This window comes from Furipterus horrens, unplaced genomic scaffold, assembly GCF_987537825.1.
Source record: "Furipterus horrens unplaced genomic scaffold, mFurHor1.1.pri manual_scaffold_6, whole genome shotgun sequence".
In the NCBI taxonomy this organism is placed as follows: Eukaryota; Metazoa; Chordata; class Mammalia; order Chiroptera; family Furipteridae; genus Furipterus; species Furipterus horrens.
This window is the reverse complement of record NW_028327176.1, coordinates 10231038-10246505: the sequence shown is the minus strand read 5'-3', so window position 1 is coordinate 10246505 and position 15468 is coordinate 10231038. Positions and strand designations below refer to the sequence as shown.

The 15468-nt window shown below is 43.3% G+C and overlaps 1 protein-coding gene across 5 annotated transcripts in view; it reads left to right on the top strand.

Annotated features, from left to right (window-relative positions):
- PUM2 (pumilio RNA binding family member 2) overlaps window positions 1-7177 on the top strand; it is a 90896-nt gene extending 83719 nt beyond the window's left edge. For all 5 annotated transcript variants that reach the window (XM_090280943.1, XM_090280946.1, XM_090280945.1 and 2 more), the window contains 5 exons: window positions 1468-1605; window positions 2199-2324; window positions 2525-2646; window positions 3446-3638; window positions 4227-7177. In XM_090280943.1, coding sequence (XP_090137069.1) covers window positions 1468-1605; window positions 2199-2324; window positions 2525-2646; window positions 3446-3638; window positions 4227-4358 — 711 coding nt within the window. In that variant the 3' untranslated portion in view covers window positions 4359-7177. The remainder of the gene's footprint in view (window positions 1-1467; window positions 1606-2198; window positions 2325-2524; window positions 2647-3445; window positions 3639-4226) is intronic.
- Window positions 7178-15468: the final 8291 nt, after the last annotated feature.

Here is a 15468-nt window from a genome sequence, read left to right as displayed (position 1 = left end):
CACATAATTGGTAGGGACAAAGTAGACAGGAGGAAGTTAAGAATAATACAGGAAATGGAGACGCCAAAGAACTTACATGCACGACCCATGGACATGAACTAAGTGGGGAAATTGCTGGAGAGAAGGGGGGGGTACCAGGCGGAGAGGGACAAAGGGGGAAAAATTGGGACAAGTGTATAACATAATAAAATATACTTTAATAAAATGAAGTTTTTAAAAATCTCACTCAACAAGAAAAGTAACCTAAGAATTCTTTTAAGAAGATTTATAATAAGTTCTTTTAAGCGATAGAAAAGAAAATACATATAAATTAAATGGAAAGCCCTGGCTGGTTTGGCTCAGGGATTGCATGCCAGACTGCAAACCAAAGGGTCACTGGTTTGAATCCCAGTCAGGACACATGCCTGGGTTGTGGGCCAGGCCCCCAATTTGGGAAGTGCGAGAAATAACCACACATTGATGTTTCTCTCCCTCTCTATCCTTTCCTTCCCCTCTTTCTAAAAATAAATAAAATCTTTTAAAAATTAGTTGGGAAATACACCATGTTCTTGGGAAAGTCTAAATATTTTAAGTTAGAGGATTAATGCAATTTGAATCACATACTCACGGGAATATTTCTGTTAACTGATCAAAATAATTTTTTTAAGTTTTTAAATAGATAAGAATATTAAAGGGAGAAGGGGATGAGGATAAATGCTGATGTGCTAAACTTTTTAAACTGAAGCATCATTAATTATTGTGGTTCTCATATGAGATTAACAGATTATTAAAATGATATTGATAACCCCAGATACTGTTTTGTATGTGACTAGGTTAAGTATTACAATGAAACATAATAATAAAAAATGTAATTGTTTTACTAAAAGGTATTCTTGCCTTGGCTGTTTGGCTCCATGGATTGAGCACTGGCCTACAAATCAAAGAGTCACCGATTCAATTCCTGGTCAGCGCACATTCCTGGGTTTCGGACTGGTTCCCTGGTTGGGGGCAAGCGAGAGGCAACCACACATTGTTCCTTCTCTCTTGCACATTGATGCTTCTCTCCCTCTCTTCTCCCTCCCTTCCCTTCTCTCCAAAAGTAAATAAAATCTTAAAAATAGAAAAATAATTATTATTTGAGAGGAGGGTAGTGCTAAGTACAGAGAAGGTTCTGAATGAGTTATTTGTCAGCTGAGAAAAATGAGTGGAAGGAAGATATACACACTGAGAATAGTAGTTTAAATATCCAGTTGATCACTAGGTTATATTTCAGCAAGCATAATTTACATTTTAATCTTGGCATATGTTTTAGTAATTTTCACCTTTATTGGCTTTTGCTAATTATACTTTGGGGGTAGGATTTTAATTTGATACATATAAAAATCGCTCATAAAATTTTGAATATACTTTTGTTCTTATCTCAGTATTTTAAATCCTGTTACGTTGTTTAATTAGTCAGTTATTTAAATGTCATCTTCTCTTTTGCAGAGTGAAATGGTAAAGGAATTAGACGGTCATGTACTCAAATGTGTGAAAGATCAGAATGGGAACCATGTTGTACAGAAATGTATTGAATGTGTTCAGCCGCAGTCACTACAATTCATCATTGATGCTTTCAAAGGACAGGTAAGATTTTTTTGGCTTCTACCTAGTTAGCAAGGCATTATTTTTGATTTTGAGTGTTAACACATTTTTCATACAAAAATAGGAGACAATAATGAATGTGCATTAATTTCTGCCTCTTATAGAGTCTATAGCTTTATTTTTTTGAAGCTGTGAAGTAGAAATATGTGTTTAATTCTGTTACATTAAGAAGTAAGATAACCTCTGTTAGAATTGTAAACCTAACATTTTCCAAAATTCTTGGGAGAGGAGGGAGGAAGACTTAGAACTGTATAATAAAAGACATGGTAAATATTAATTAGTAACTAATACATAGTAATTAATAGTACCTAATTACAGTGTGCACTATCCCCACCCCACAATGCATTTCTTCTCGTTATTATGTGTCCTCCATCTTCAGTCTGGGTTCCTTTTAATCAAAATGCCTGTTAACTCCTAAGTTGAGCACCCCCGTGGTGGTGGTCATATTAATTAAATGTGACTCCTCCACCCTTCTAGTTTCAGTTAATTCAGCATGGCATCGGAAACCTGTCTGTGTTATAGATCTTTCCAGAAATGTCAGCGAATGGAAATTTAATTCTCCCAATTGTTTCAAGGTGTTTGTGCTTTCAACTCACCCTTACGGCTGCAGAGTGATCCAGCGCATCCTGGAGCACTGCACCGCGGAGCAGACCGCGCCCGTCCTGGAGGAGCTCCACCAGCACACGGAGCAGCTGGTGCAGGTGCGCGCGCCCTGCTCGTTCCGGGTGTTGGTGTGGGTGTGGAAGCGCTTCTGATTTTTTTTTTTTTTTTTTAAGGAAATAATATTTTTTAATGAATACGGTAGAGACACAGTGAAACAAAAGCCTGTATCTTTTTAAAGAATAATCATTATTCTTAAGGAACAATTTCAGGAAAATAATTTTTAAATATCTCTACTTAGGATCAGTATGGCAATTATGTTATTCAGCATGTACTGGAACACGGTCGACCTGAAGACAAGAGCAAAATTGTTTCCGAAATCAGAGGAAAGGTCTTAGCCCTGAGTCAGCACAAATTTGCCAGGTATTGCAATATTTTCTAATTCCAAGCATCTATTCCCTCAGCTCTTTTATTAGTAAGCACAGATATGCATGTAGAATGTAACATTGGAATATTATCTTTAGTAGAGTCAAAAAATACTCTAGAACATTGCTTTTATTCTTAAACTACATGACAAAGTGGTTTGCCCACATGTTCTAGTTTTGAAATCTGTAGTTAGAAAATTATTTGTCCCCAAGTCCTGTGAATAAATGCAAATTTAATTTATTTCATGTTTATGAAAGTTGCAGACCTTATTAATGACCACATTTCTGCTTTTTGAAATTATAATTTTTATTACAATTTAATTATAATTTGAAGAGGTCTATAATTAAACTTAATGGAAGTTCAATATGGGTTTTCCTATGATATTAGTTTCTGTTTTAAAAGTAATTGTAGAGATAAGCCCTGACCTGACTGGTAGTAGCTCAGTTGGTTAGGGTGTCCTGATGGGTCCAAGTTGCACGTTCCATCCCCAGTCAGGGCACATAGGAAAATCAGCCAGAAAATGCATGCATAAGTGGGACAACACACCCATCTCTCTCCCTCTCTCTCTCCCTCTCTCTCTCTCTCTCTCTCTCTCTCTCTCTCTCTCTCTCTCTCTCTCTCTCTCTCCTCTCTCTCTCTCTCTCTCAAAATAAATAAATAAAATTTTAAAGCAGTCATTGTAGAGAATTACAAGAGAGGCCCATCTTGATTCTTTTGTCTTTGAAAAGTCAAGGAAATTTTGCTCTATAGAAAAAAGTAACAATACAATTTTTTGTGTATGTACTTTAATTTTCAGCAACGTAGTAGAAAAGTGTGTTACTCATGCCTCCCGTGCTGAGAGAGCTTTACTTATTGATGAAGTTTGCTGCCAGAATGATGGTCCTCACAGTGCCTTATACACCATGATGAAGGACCAGTATGCCAATTACGTGATTCAGAAGATGATTGATATGGCTGAACCTGCTCAGAGGAAGATAATCATGCACAAGGTAATACATTTTATAGCGCTTAAAACACTTGATTCAGTCTGTGTGACTTTAGGCTATGCATCTAATTTCCCTAGGCTTTAATTTTTTCATATATGTTATAACTGGGTGGGGGGGATCTAAAATGAATGGAAAACTTGGCAGATACAGGTATGGTGTACCCTTTTATTAAGTTCTTAGGGTAGTCTGCTCAATAAAATCACATTGATTTCTCATCTATTTATCTCCCTTTAGCATTGTTTTTCCTTCTCCGTATTATGTAGGTATACTTGCTGTCCAGTATTACATGGGTCAGACATTGGTTTTAAAGTCACAGACTGGTTACACTTCCCTGCGGTGCTGGCGGTCCCTGTGCTGCTGTTTGCATGGGCAGTGGGTCACAGATTGTGGTTCGTTCAGTCACTGAACAGTTTTGAGAGGAGAAGTTCGGGCAGATTGCATGGGACGGAGCTGCTTTTGCAAACAACTTTCTTTGGATTTGGATTTGAGATTTCCAATTATTATTCTAAATTACTCGGATTTAGAACGCTCTTTAAAGAAATCAGAAACTAAAATAACTTAGATTTCCTAAGCAGGTTATTTGTTTTTCAGATTCGACCTCACATTACTACTTTGCGCAAGTATACGTATGGGAAGCATATACTGGCCAAGTTGGAAAAATATTATTTGAAAAACAGCCCAGATCTAGGGCCTATTGGAGGACCACCAAATGGAATGCTGTAAAGGAAAAAGAGAAAGAAGATAATGTAACCGTGTGAAAAGAACGTTTATTTTGTGAATTATCAAAACACAACTCAACTATGAATCTTCAAAAATTTTTTTTAAGCAAAACTATTTATTGACTTTACTCATCCATTTGTAAATTTTTTAAGGTTCTTGTGTATATTTGGGGGGTGGGAGCAGTGAATTATAAATTATATTTCGCCCTGAGTGGAGACCTATCAGATTGGATTGCTGGCAAAGCACAGAATGCCTGTATATGATGTAACTGTATCAGAAAAAAACTGTCACATATTTTGTAAATTTTTACCTTGTAAAGTCACAAAAATAGTTTTTAAAGGAAAAAGTACAGTATTCTTTTAATAAACTGGCTTGCAGTCTGGTAGGTCTACAGACCTCATAGCACAACAGGTTTATAGAGATGTATATAGAAATATAGTCATTTTTTTGTCCTTTGTGTGAAGCTTTTTATAACAGATTAACAATCAACTACATAAATATTATTAATATTTTAAAAAGAAAGTTAAGTTGTATTTTGGTAATTCACAAACTATCATGCAAATAAAACTTGGCAAGTAGGACAAGGATTAAATGATTTGCGATGAAAAGAACTTAACATTATTTGCAGTGGATGTGATTTAATACAAATACTGCCCTAAAACGTCTCTGGCGACGTACAGAAGCATTGTATATACTTACATATGTAATTGTTGTAAGAGGTAGAAAAAAAAACAAAATCATGGTGACACTTCCATCCAGTTAAGTGCACCAAACGGAAAGTTAAGCCCCATTTTAACTTTTTGGTTTGGTTTGCAATGAGAACGTGAAAATTTGTATATTGTTTTGCTTATAGAATTATAAGGACGTGTTGAGGAAGTGTTGAGCTTTATTTTGCTTTTTCCTAGTAGATTCAGAAAGTAGGAACCAGATAGAGGTGAAAAGGGGGCCACTGAAAAGTGAATTTGATAGCTCAGCATTTAAGCATGATTACATATTCAGATAGCTTTTTTTGCTTCCTATAAATATATGCATTGTGTGTGTAGTAATAGATGGTAAGTTTACACTTTGAAAGCAAATCTCGTTTCAATGTTTATTATAAAAACCTTGCTAATTTAGTAGTAATGCTTTCCTTGGTTGTACAGGTGTACATTTGTAAACCTTCATGCTGTAAATGGAATTTGTTTTATCACTTTGGGAAGCCTTTGCATTTTAGTGTACATTTATGTCCCTGCCCTCTTTGACCTGGCATATAGTATTGTATAATGTAAATTTATTTCTCCAAATCAAGAGTGATTTTTTAAAAGTTTTTTATCTTTATATGGTTTCAGAAGTATGACCCACCTTTCTTTTTATTGTGAGAAACATTTTGTTTTATAACATAGTTGACTCTGTTAATATGGACATGCTAGGATTTAGATCACTTTCAAGAAGTCAGGGTATTATGCATAATAGAAAGTATTGGACTGAGATATTTGGTTACCATGCAGGCCAATGTATTTTCCATCTTATTAAACATGATGTGACTTTTTTCTTTGTACAGAAGAGTACTGTATTTTTGGATAGCCTACTCCCAAGTAAGAGCAAATCTGTATGATAACATTTTTTTCTCTGGACATAAGACATAACAGTAACATGATGTACATTTACAAGCGGCCTTATGTACATTTCCCAATGATCTTTTTAAGGCAAAATTGTGACCATATGTGTATAATTAAAATCGTTTTTAATCCTTTGCCTATGAAAATATTTTGGAAAAAACTTGCTTTGTATATTCAGTTTCTGAAAGATAAAGAAAGTGCTTTGTATTTTGTTGAAGTCAGTATTTTGTATAAAACATTTATGTTGACCCACTTATGTTTAGTGCTGAAAACTAATGAACCATGTTATCTCTTTAGATTGAACATGTAAGGGATTTATTAGAAGTCGGCAGAAGAAAAGAGATCTTCTGAGCATAATATTGAATATCAAGGTTTTATCACTTAGCTGCTAATATCATGACCCTAAAAATCATGGCATAAAGTTTGGGGTGCCAGGCATACTTTTTTCTCTTTGATGTTGAGTTACTCTAGTCTTTAACCCAGCATTCCATGATGAGGCCATTCAGTCGAAGTGCTTGTCGCTGTCACTTCTCACAGTCACACTGGGTCGTCAGCACATCCGAGGCACAGCAGCAGCACTTCCCCACGTAGGAAGCTGTGCTCTCCCGCCCCTCCCGGCTTCGTTTTGCCGAAGCCGGCCCCAGAGTGTCTTGGCCCCAGGTCGAGCTTTTGTTCCCAGTATCAGTCAGCTCATGGTTTCAGATCTCCAAGTTGTCCTTGCTGGAGATCGCTAGGGACTTCCCTGGATCTACACAGTCGTATTCCCGATTTTCCTTTATCTTGACCCTCTCTTGGCACAGGCAGTTACTGCTGCAGATGGGGCAAGTCCCGGAGAAGAGCACGTTGGGAACCTGCCCTCTTCCCAGGGTCCTGATGGCCCCACGCGTCCTGATGTGGACAACCCAGGCATCCCAATTCTAGACAGGTGTGTTGTGGTAGGACTTCCATAGTCTGCCATTTTTAGTGCCCACCTCTGACTCCTCCTTTTAGTCAGTTGGCATGGAGTTTTGATGACATGGCATTTCAGAATAAAGGAACTTAATTGGGCAGGACCACTTAGGCTTTCCTCTCAAATGTCTCCTCCTGACATGGGTTGTTTCTGGACCAGTTCATCGAAGTCCTGGCTCTTATTGGTTCATATGAAATGATGTTACCTTCACTTCTTTGTATATTATGTATAAATTAGAAAATGAAAAATGTGTGAATAACATTGTATGAAATAAACCTGGTCTTGTGTTTTTCTCTAGATAAATACCCCTTTGTACTTCAATTATAATTCAGGTTGCCCATTCAAGTTTACTCTGACTTAGGAAAACAAAAATTTTTTTTATCACCCGGACACTAGTCTGGGGCCACTGATCGCTCTGATGGTATTAATCCTATCTTTTGATTAAGGGTTCTGTCTGATTACATAGAGTGATTACACGCTTCATGGGATGAAACTTTTAGGGCTGTTTCCTTATTGATGAAATGATCTTAAGGTTTTTTGGAGATTAAATCAATACTTAATCTTTACCGGCAGGTGTTTGCTTCCTTTCCACCCCCACTTAAGGAGACGGTGTTTAAAGAAAAGTACAGTTTGAGTTCAGGCACGGATTTCAAGTTTACCTGCTTACTTACAAACCGTGTGCACTTGGACATGTTAACTCTGATTTCAGTGCCTTCAGCTTTACTGTGGGATAGAACTGTTTTTAAATCCTCCATGATTTTAAGAATTGAGAAGATAGAAAGATACCTAGAACCTAATTCACAACTAATACACTGTTTCCATTTTCCTGTACCTTCTATAATTACGTGATGTAAAAGCCACACATCATTTGATAGCATCCAAAATGGGGATTATGTAAAACTAAATAGGAAAAGGAATTCTCATCCTACACGTTGCCTTCAATTTGAATTTTTATCTTGGTTTGGCTCTCCTAGGAGCCGAAATCGGCCCCTCTGCAATTGTCGGCCTACCTACTGCTCTTGGTAATGACAAAATTAAAAGGTTCTCAAAGGGCAGGTGATTCCTACGGGCCACATGGGTAACAAGGAGTCTCCACTCCCCCTTCCTAACCTCCTCTCCCCTTCCCCCTTCTTAATTCCCCTTCTCGCTGCTGCAGGTCTGCGAGGTGAACCGCAAGTCACCTTTTCCCCTGCTTCCCTTGCTCCTACGGACCCTTGAGTTGGTCTGGGAGTTTCCTCTTCCCTCCTACCCCTTTCCCCCTCTAAAAAACAGAACAATAAAAATTTAAAAGATTCCCAGAGGGAAGTATATACCACATCCTCCCACTCGCTCACCAACCTAAAGACAAGCCGCAGGGCTGGTATGGGTCCCCCCATGTGGAGTTTCTCAGAAAGGTTAAGGCAGGGTGGGGAAGGCAGAGAAACTGCGAAGGAGCAGTATTCACCGTCTACCTTACCTGCCTAACTCGGAAGGACGGGACCTACGTAACATCTGAGGGGCTTTCAGTGCCCCCGACCTTCAGTGAATTCATCCGTGAACTTGGGGGAGAAGGACTGGGGTTCTGTGTCGCCCCGTGCTCGCTAAGGGGAGGCTGCGGGGACCGCTGGGAAGGAGGGAAGCAGTCGGGGAGGCTGGGCTGAGAAATGTGGGCCGTGTGATCTTGGGCTAACTTAACCTTGGCGGCCTGCAAGCTACCTGTCTGTCAGGCAGGAATAACATCCTGACTGCCCACAGATCATTGGATCTTGGGGGTGCCTGACGTGTAACTGCAGGACAGATCAGAGTAGCTTAAATTTGTTTTTTTTTAAACAGCATGACCTCCAAATTTTGTTAACAGTTTCTCACTTCTATGTTCCAGTCATAGAAAATTTTCTTCTAATTTCTTTTTTTTACCAGGATCTTAAATCAGATGAAGTTGCCATGTATTCTACTTGGTAGGTTAAGAAATTGCCTAGATTAACCTGAGTTCAAATTTTCTTGGACATCAGTGTAATGGATCAGTTTGGACTCTGGAATTACGACTGCCCAGGTTCCAAGCCCTTTAGCTTTTACATTGTTAGGCAGGCAGTTTTATCTTTCAAGCCTTAGTATCCTCATGGTGTAGGTAACGGACATGGTAACCATCTCCTAAGATTGTGAGGATTTGGTGAGACTGTATGGAACCTGGGGAGGAGGGGGGATGAGCACTCACTGCCTCCTTGCTGTAAAATGCTAACTAAAAAGTTTCATTTGCCTAAATAACAGCCTCGGGACATTTGCTTTAGAGCTCATTTATGTTTCTGCAAACGAGCTCCTGAGCGAAGCAGGAAACTGAGTCACTAGGGAAGCTATTGAAGATATGGTTAACTTGACAGCATTTCAATACTTTTTCTTAGTACTAACACAAGTAATAGGAGCTTTGCTCTGAGGTGCTTGTGGAGGCGGCAAGGAAGCGAAGGGCCGCGAGGTGCCGGCACGCAGCGCTAGAAAAGGGGGAGACTCGGGAGCTGCTGAAACTTCGCGCGACAGACTCCGTTTCAGGGCCATCACTTCGCCGTTCCCCGCACCCAGCCCTGGCGTCGTATCCTGAGCAGCCAGAGAGCCCTTTTACCTGCTGTTATGCTGTGGTCAACGGGGAGCCTGGCAACAAATCCCTGTTTTGCTGAGCGCTTGCTTGAAGAGCCACCTGGGGTCACTGCTCAGCGTCTGCTTTGAGAGCTGGGCCGCGGTGACAGCCAGGAGGGCAAAAGCCCGGTGTGGGCGGGCTCATCCCACCGACGCGCAGTGTGGCCTTCCCGTGAAGGGAGCCACCGGAAACGTTCCTCGGGAATCTCTGCCAGTTTGGCTTATAGCAAGGACACGGTTGAGAAGAACGGGCCTGCTGGTCCTCTGAAGCACTTCCCCTCCACGTCTGCCTGGTCAGCAGAGCCAGGACGCAAAGCGGTGGGCGTTCAGAGCTCGGTACCCAGAGGGGCTCACCCAACCCTTCCCGACTAGCGCAGGGTCTGCAGCTACGCAAGGCTGCCCAGTGCTTCCTGCACAGGCCGTGTCCGCCCTCCCGGGCTGGGGAAGGGCTGCTTGAGAAGATCGGGGGACATTGCAGGAGCGTTGTTGGTGCCCATGCAGCCGAGTCGGAGGCTTTCTTCCAGTTCGGGCCATGACTTCACTGTGTACCCAGACCCTAGGTCGTGACCAGAGAGAGCTTACGGAAACGATGGGAACTTAAGTGGAACAGAGGGGATTTAAAGAAAAATTTTAATTAGTATATAACTGACATATTAGTTTCAGCTATAAAAAATCTATTTGCTATATGTGCAGGGGTGGACAAAAGTAGGTTTACAATAAATAATAATACAAGAATAAACTTGTGCAAACTCAAACTGTAAACCTACCTTTGCCCACCCTGTATTCCAAAATAATCGCTACAATATGTCTAGTTACCAGTCACCGCACAGAGTTACAAAATTTTTTTATGATAAGAACTTTTAAGATACACCCTCAACTTTCAAATTATTACAATACAGGCTTATTAACTACGGCCAACAAGCTGTACATCACGTCCCCATTTTCAGAGCAGTGAAACAATTCTGTGCGATACTATAAGGGTGGATACGTGACATACATTTCTCAAAACCCATAGCATGGACAACACGAAGCGTGAAGCTGGACATAAATTCCGGACTTTAGTTAAGATGCATTGATGTTGGTTCATCAGTTGTAACAGATGTACCACCCCAGTGCAAGATATTAGTAATAGAGGAAACGGGGGACAGGGCAAGGGGAAGTACTTGGGAGCTCTCTGTACTTCCTCCTCAAGTTTTCTGTAAACCCAAAGTGCCATAAACAAAAATATTCTAGGTCTGGCTGGAGTTGTTCAGTGGGTTGAGCACCAGACTGCAAACCGAAAGGTCGCCAGTCTGATTCCAGTCAGGGCACAGGCCTGGGTTGCAGACCAGGTCTCCAGTTGGGGGCGCGCAAGAGGCAACCACACACTGATGTTTCTCTTTCTCCCTCCCTTACCCTCTCTCTAAACATGAATAAAATGTTTTTTAAGCAAAACAAAAAAATTCTTTTAATTAGGGGAAAAGGGATTGGGGAGAAAAGGAGAGAGGGGAAGAAAACCGCTCCCCACACAAGGCCAGGTTCGTGGTGAGCTCTTAGGAAACACACATTCCAAATGGGCACCTGACCTCTTTCTCCTTTTACTCCCCTGGGTCAGACTTCAGTTGTGTGTGCATGCATGTGTGTTCAGGCCTCCGTGTCTAACACCCTCTCTGACCACCTTGGCACTTAAGGCCGTTCACTGTCAGCCCCGCCTCCTGCCACAGCCCTCAGCCACATACCTAAGCATTAAGGGGACCTGGCCCTTTCACACCTGGGCCAGCTGAGCCCTCCTCCACCTGGAGCAGCCTTGCCCACTGCCCCTCTGCCAGGCACACTGGTACTCAGCAGTGGGGGTCACCACCTCGGGGCAGGCTGCCCTACCCCCAGTGTCGGGGCCCCCTGGCTCCCAAATCGTCCCCTGCTGCCTCCTCCACCAGCCAAGAGCTGTGCCAGGGCATGCTGGGAACGTGCACTCGGCACAATTTTAAAAGCCCACAGAAGGAACGTGGAAGCCTAGCCTTCGGGAGACCAATCTCCAGTGCAGCCTGTCCACTTGCATCCCAAGGAAGATTTGTAGGCTGCGTGAAGTCTGGGCAAGAACTCTGGGCAGCCTTGTTCGGGATAGCAAAGAATTTCAAAATGACACCATCAGAAAGGGAATGGTTAACTAAACCAGCTATAGCCAAACCAGGGCATCTCAACAATAGTTAACAAGGCTGGGTCTGGTTATAGATACATTTCTAAAACATAATGTTATGCCAAAAAGGCAAGTTGCAGAAAATGTTTAAAAACCACACACAGTCGTATGTATGAGCACCATTTATGTGTACAAATGCGTAAGAAAAGGTCTGAATAAACCTCACCATACTAGGAAGGGGCGAGGAGAGGGGAAGAGGTAGCAAAGACCAGGGGAGGGACTTCTACTCTTTCCTCCTTTATCTCTATATTGTTTAAATTTTTTATAGCATAAATAGGCACTTGTGTTATTTGTATTTTTCAAGGGTTTTATTTAACTTTAAAGAGAGGGTAAGGGAGGGAGAAAGAGAGGGAGAGAAACATTGGTTTGAGAGAGAAACATCGATCGGCTGCCTCTCCTATGCACCCTGACTGGGGACCGAACCCTCAAACCAGGTATGTGCCCTGACCAGGGATTGAACCTGCGACCCTTCATTTTTTGAGACTCTTCCCAACCAACTGAGCCACATTAGTCAGGGCTTACTTACAGTTTTTTTTTTTTTTTAATGTGGGTTTGGAAATATGCACAATGTATATTATTAACCCCAACAGTAATACGCACATGCAATGGTGTATCCGTAGGAAAAACCTGGAAGGCTCCACAGCAAACTGTTAACAATGGTCACCCCTGAGCAGGGCACTTGGAGAGCTCTTACATTTTTTATTTGCTTTGGAACTGTTGGAATGCTGTATGACAAGCAAATATGAACATTGTCCTTAGAACAATAAAACCCGTTTCCCAAGGGAAGTTTTGATGAATGAATGAATGAATGAAGGGCTGAAGGGGTCAGTAAGGTGGGGACGGTAACCCTCTGGCAGGAGGCTGAGGCCCTCGCTCCTCGCCTATCTCCTCGGCCATGAGGGCTCTATGGAAAGAGAGCAGGAGGCCCAGGCCCTCCCGGGCAGGCCAGAAGCGCAGGGAAATTGTCCTCTCATCAGAGAGGGCTCCCCACCAGCTGTGGGTGCGAGTCCTGCACCCAGAGTGGCTGTTCACAACCCCCTGTGGCCACAGTCCAGCCCACCTTCCCAACTAACAGGAGCCGGTAACCTGGATCCCAATAAAACAGGGCCCTCCCAGCATCTCCCACTTTGCTCACATGCTGCCCTCTGCCTTACTAGTCATTGTCATGGAGACAAGCCCAACTTGTCATTGTGGTTACAGGCTCCCACCTCCTCAGGGGCCTCCTCTAAACTCTCTGGCCTCATGCTCTAGCTCCTAGAGGGTCCAGTATCTTGAATGAGTATCTGTTTGCCTATCTGTCTGTCTCAGATGGGGGAGGAGGCCCCCCAAAGGCAAAGACAGGCTCCTTCTCCCATGCCCCCGCAGCCTGGTCCTTATATTTAGAGGAATTCATTTTCAGCTTCACCTGTAGTCCAAAAGGAGGACGAGAAAAACCAAATATGGTACCCATGAGAGCTCACGGGGGCAGCAGTGTTTTTCTTGATTACGCCTAAAAAGTATGTGCACTGGGAGACTGGGCGGGCGGGCATCACGTACACAACATAGAAACATCAGGTTGGGGGACAGCGTTCTGGTTCCTACTGTGTGGTCCCCCAGGGACGTTCAGCTGGCAGGGGTGAGACCTGAGGTAAACAAGCTGTCCAAATTAAGGACAGTCCCTTCCAGAGCCCATAACAATCAGCTTTGATCCCCAAATCATGAGCTGGTCCGAGAAGCAGTAGGAACAGCACAGCCAGAAAGTACAGAATGCTCACAGAGGGCCAGGCGCTAAGCGCTTTACTTCTATGATCTGACTTCACCCTCCTAACAGCTGTACGAGGAAGCTACTGTTACACCCATTTTACACATGAAGACACTGAGACTTAGAGAGGTTGTGACTTGTCCAGGGAAGAAGGGCCAGGTTTCAAGTCCAGTCTGACGACAGAGCCAACGCAGGTAAGGGCTGTGCAGTCTCTGGAACTCAGACCCCCGCCTGCGGTGAACAGATAGGGATGGGTCCAGCGTTACTAGCTCTTGTGATGCTGCTCGGAAATTAGAAATCTGGATTCTTTTGTGCGTTTTCCTTACGGAAGTCCCCCTTTTTAAACGCTGTGAGGGCCAATGTCTCCAGGCCAAATGCAGCCCTAGGAGCTAGCAGTGCGCCATGTTTGCCTCATATAGTCAATCCCAGCCAGGGAACGCAGAGTCACCTTCTAGCGATGCAGTCATTTTGCAGGCCTATCCTGGGGCTGGAGGTGAGGCTCACCTGTGTGTGTGGGGTGTGTGTGTGTGTGTGTGTGTGTGTGTGTGCATGCACACATGTGTGCCACACACAGCTACCTTGCTCCTACACAACACAAGCCTTTTACAGCCTGGCTACTGTGAGCTCAGGAATCCCTTCGGAGCCCGCTCCAGAGTCTCCCCTGGGGGGCTTGAGAATGCCTACCTTCTCCAAGGATTATTCCTATTCACCTGGTCAGATGCCAGGTAAGGGGCTAAGTGGGGTCGCATTATTTCATTGAATCTCCACAGCCTGAGTTCCGAATGCTTAAGAAACTTGCCCCAGGTTGCGTCCAGAAGCAGGCTGTCAAGCTGAGATTGCAACCCAAGTCTATCTCCCTCTCCCAGTCCCAGCGTCACATCTTCAACATCACTGATGTGTGCAGGTAGCACTTACCTGTGCGCCAGATACTGCGCTAGCCCTTCACAGGACTCATTTAATCTTCACAACAACTCTCTGGGGTAGGTACTAGTATTTCTCCAATTCATAGAGGAACAAGTTAAAGCACAGAGCCGCTGTTACATGCTCAAGGTCACGCAGCTAAAGTAGCGCTAAGAATTTGCAAGAGAAAATTGCCTACAATTGCTAGCTGAGAGGGTGCACCTGCCCTCAGGGCAGCGAAGCTGGGAATCGGCGCCCCCAGCTCCGGGCTGAAGTCCGAAAGAGCCCGAGGCTTCACACACACCCGGTCAGGAGCCAGGAGCAAGCAGCCCCGCCCTAGGAAGTGTCTCAGGGTGAATCAGCCTGATTACACCTGGGAGGGTGGGACTGGCCTTGGCACACCCGCCTGCGGGACAGCTTCCTGTCTGACCCTCTAACAAAGGCCGCCCCGGAGATGGCCCAGAACTGAGTCAGGAGCCACAGAGGGGAGTTCAAAGAAAGACTTCAGTGCCCAGCACCGCCCTAGTCCCAGCAGCCACTGCACCATCTTTTCAGCCTCTATTAACATACGCCAGATGGAAAGATAATACCACTGATTCAGAGGCGGATTTAACGGCGGGCGTGCGCCCTGGGCCCCGACTTCTGAAGGGCCCCGCAACTTTACACTTTCGTGTTCAACTGTTAGTTCAAAACTTTGTGATTATTATTATGCTATTATTAATTATATTATACATATATTCAAATTTTATTGGAAATAAAACATTAATAGCACATATTTTTTATTTATTTAAAAATATGGTTAACATGTATTTTTATTTTCCCTGTCTCTCTCTTTTATTTTTTTAAGGGGCCCAATATTTTCTTCTGTGCCCGGGGCCTCAACCGACCTTAATCCGTCTCTGCACTGATTTTCAAAATCTCAGACTTCCTCTCCTTCGTCCATCTCCCGGCGGTACCGCGCGTTCTACCTCTTCCACAGTTTTCCATCTTGCCCCACCCCCATCTCCCATCTTCACTGCCACCCCCCTCAAGTCAGGCTTGGTCCTTCTCTCTGCTGGCTTTCCCTGCGTCCCCACCTGCAGTCTTCCTCCCTGCAGTGACAGGATATTTCGAACATGCAGAACTGATGGGTGGTCCCCCCTCTG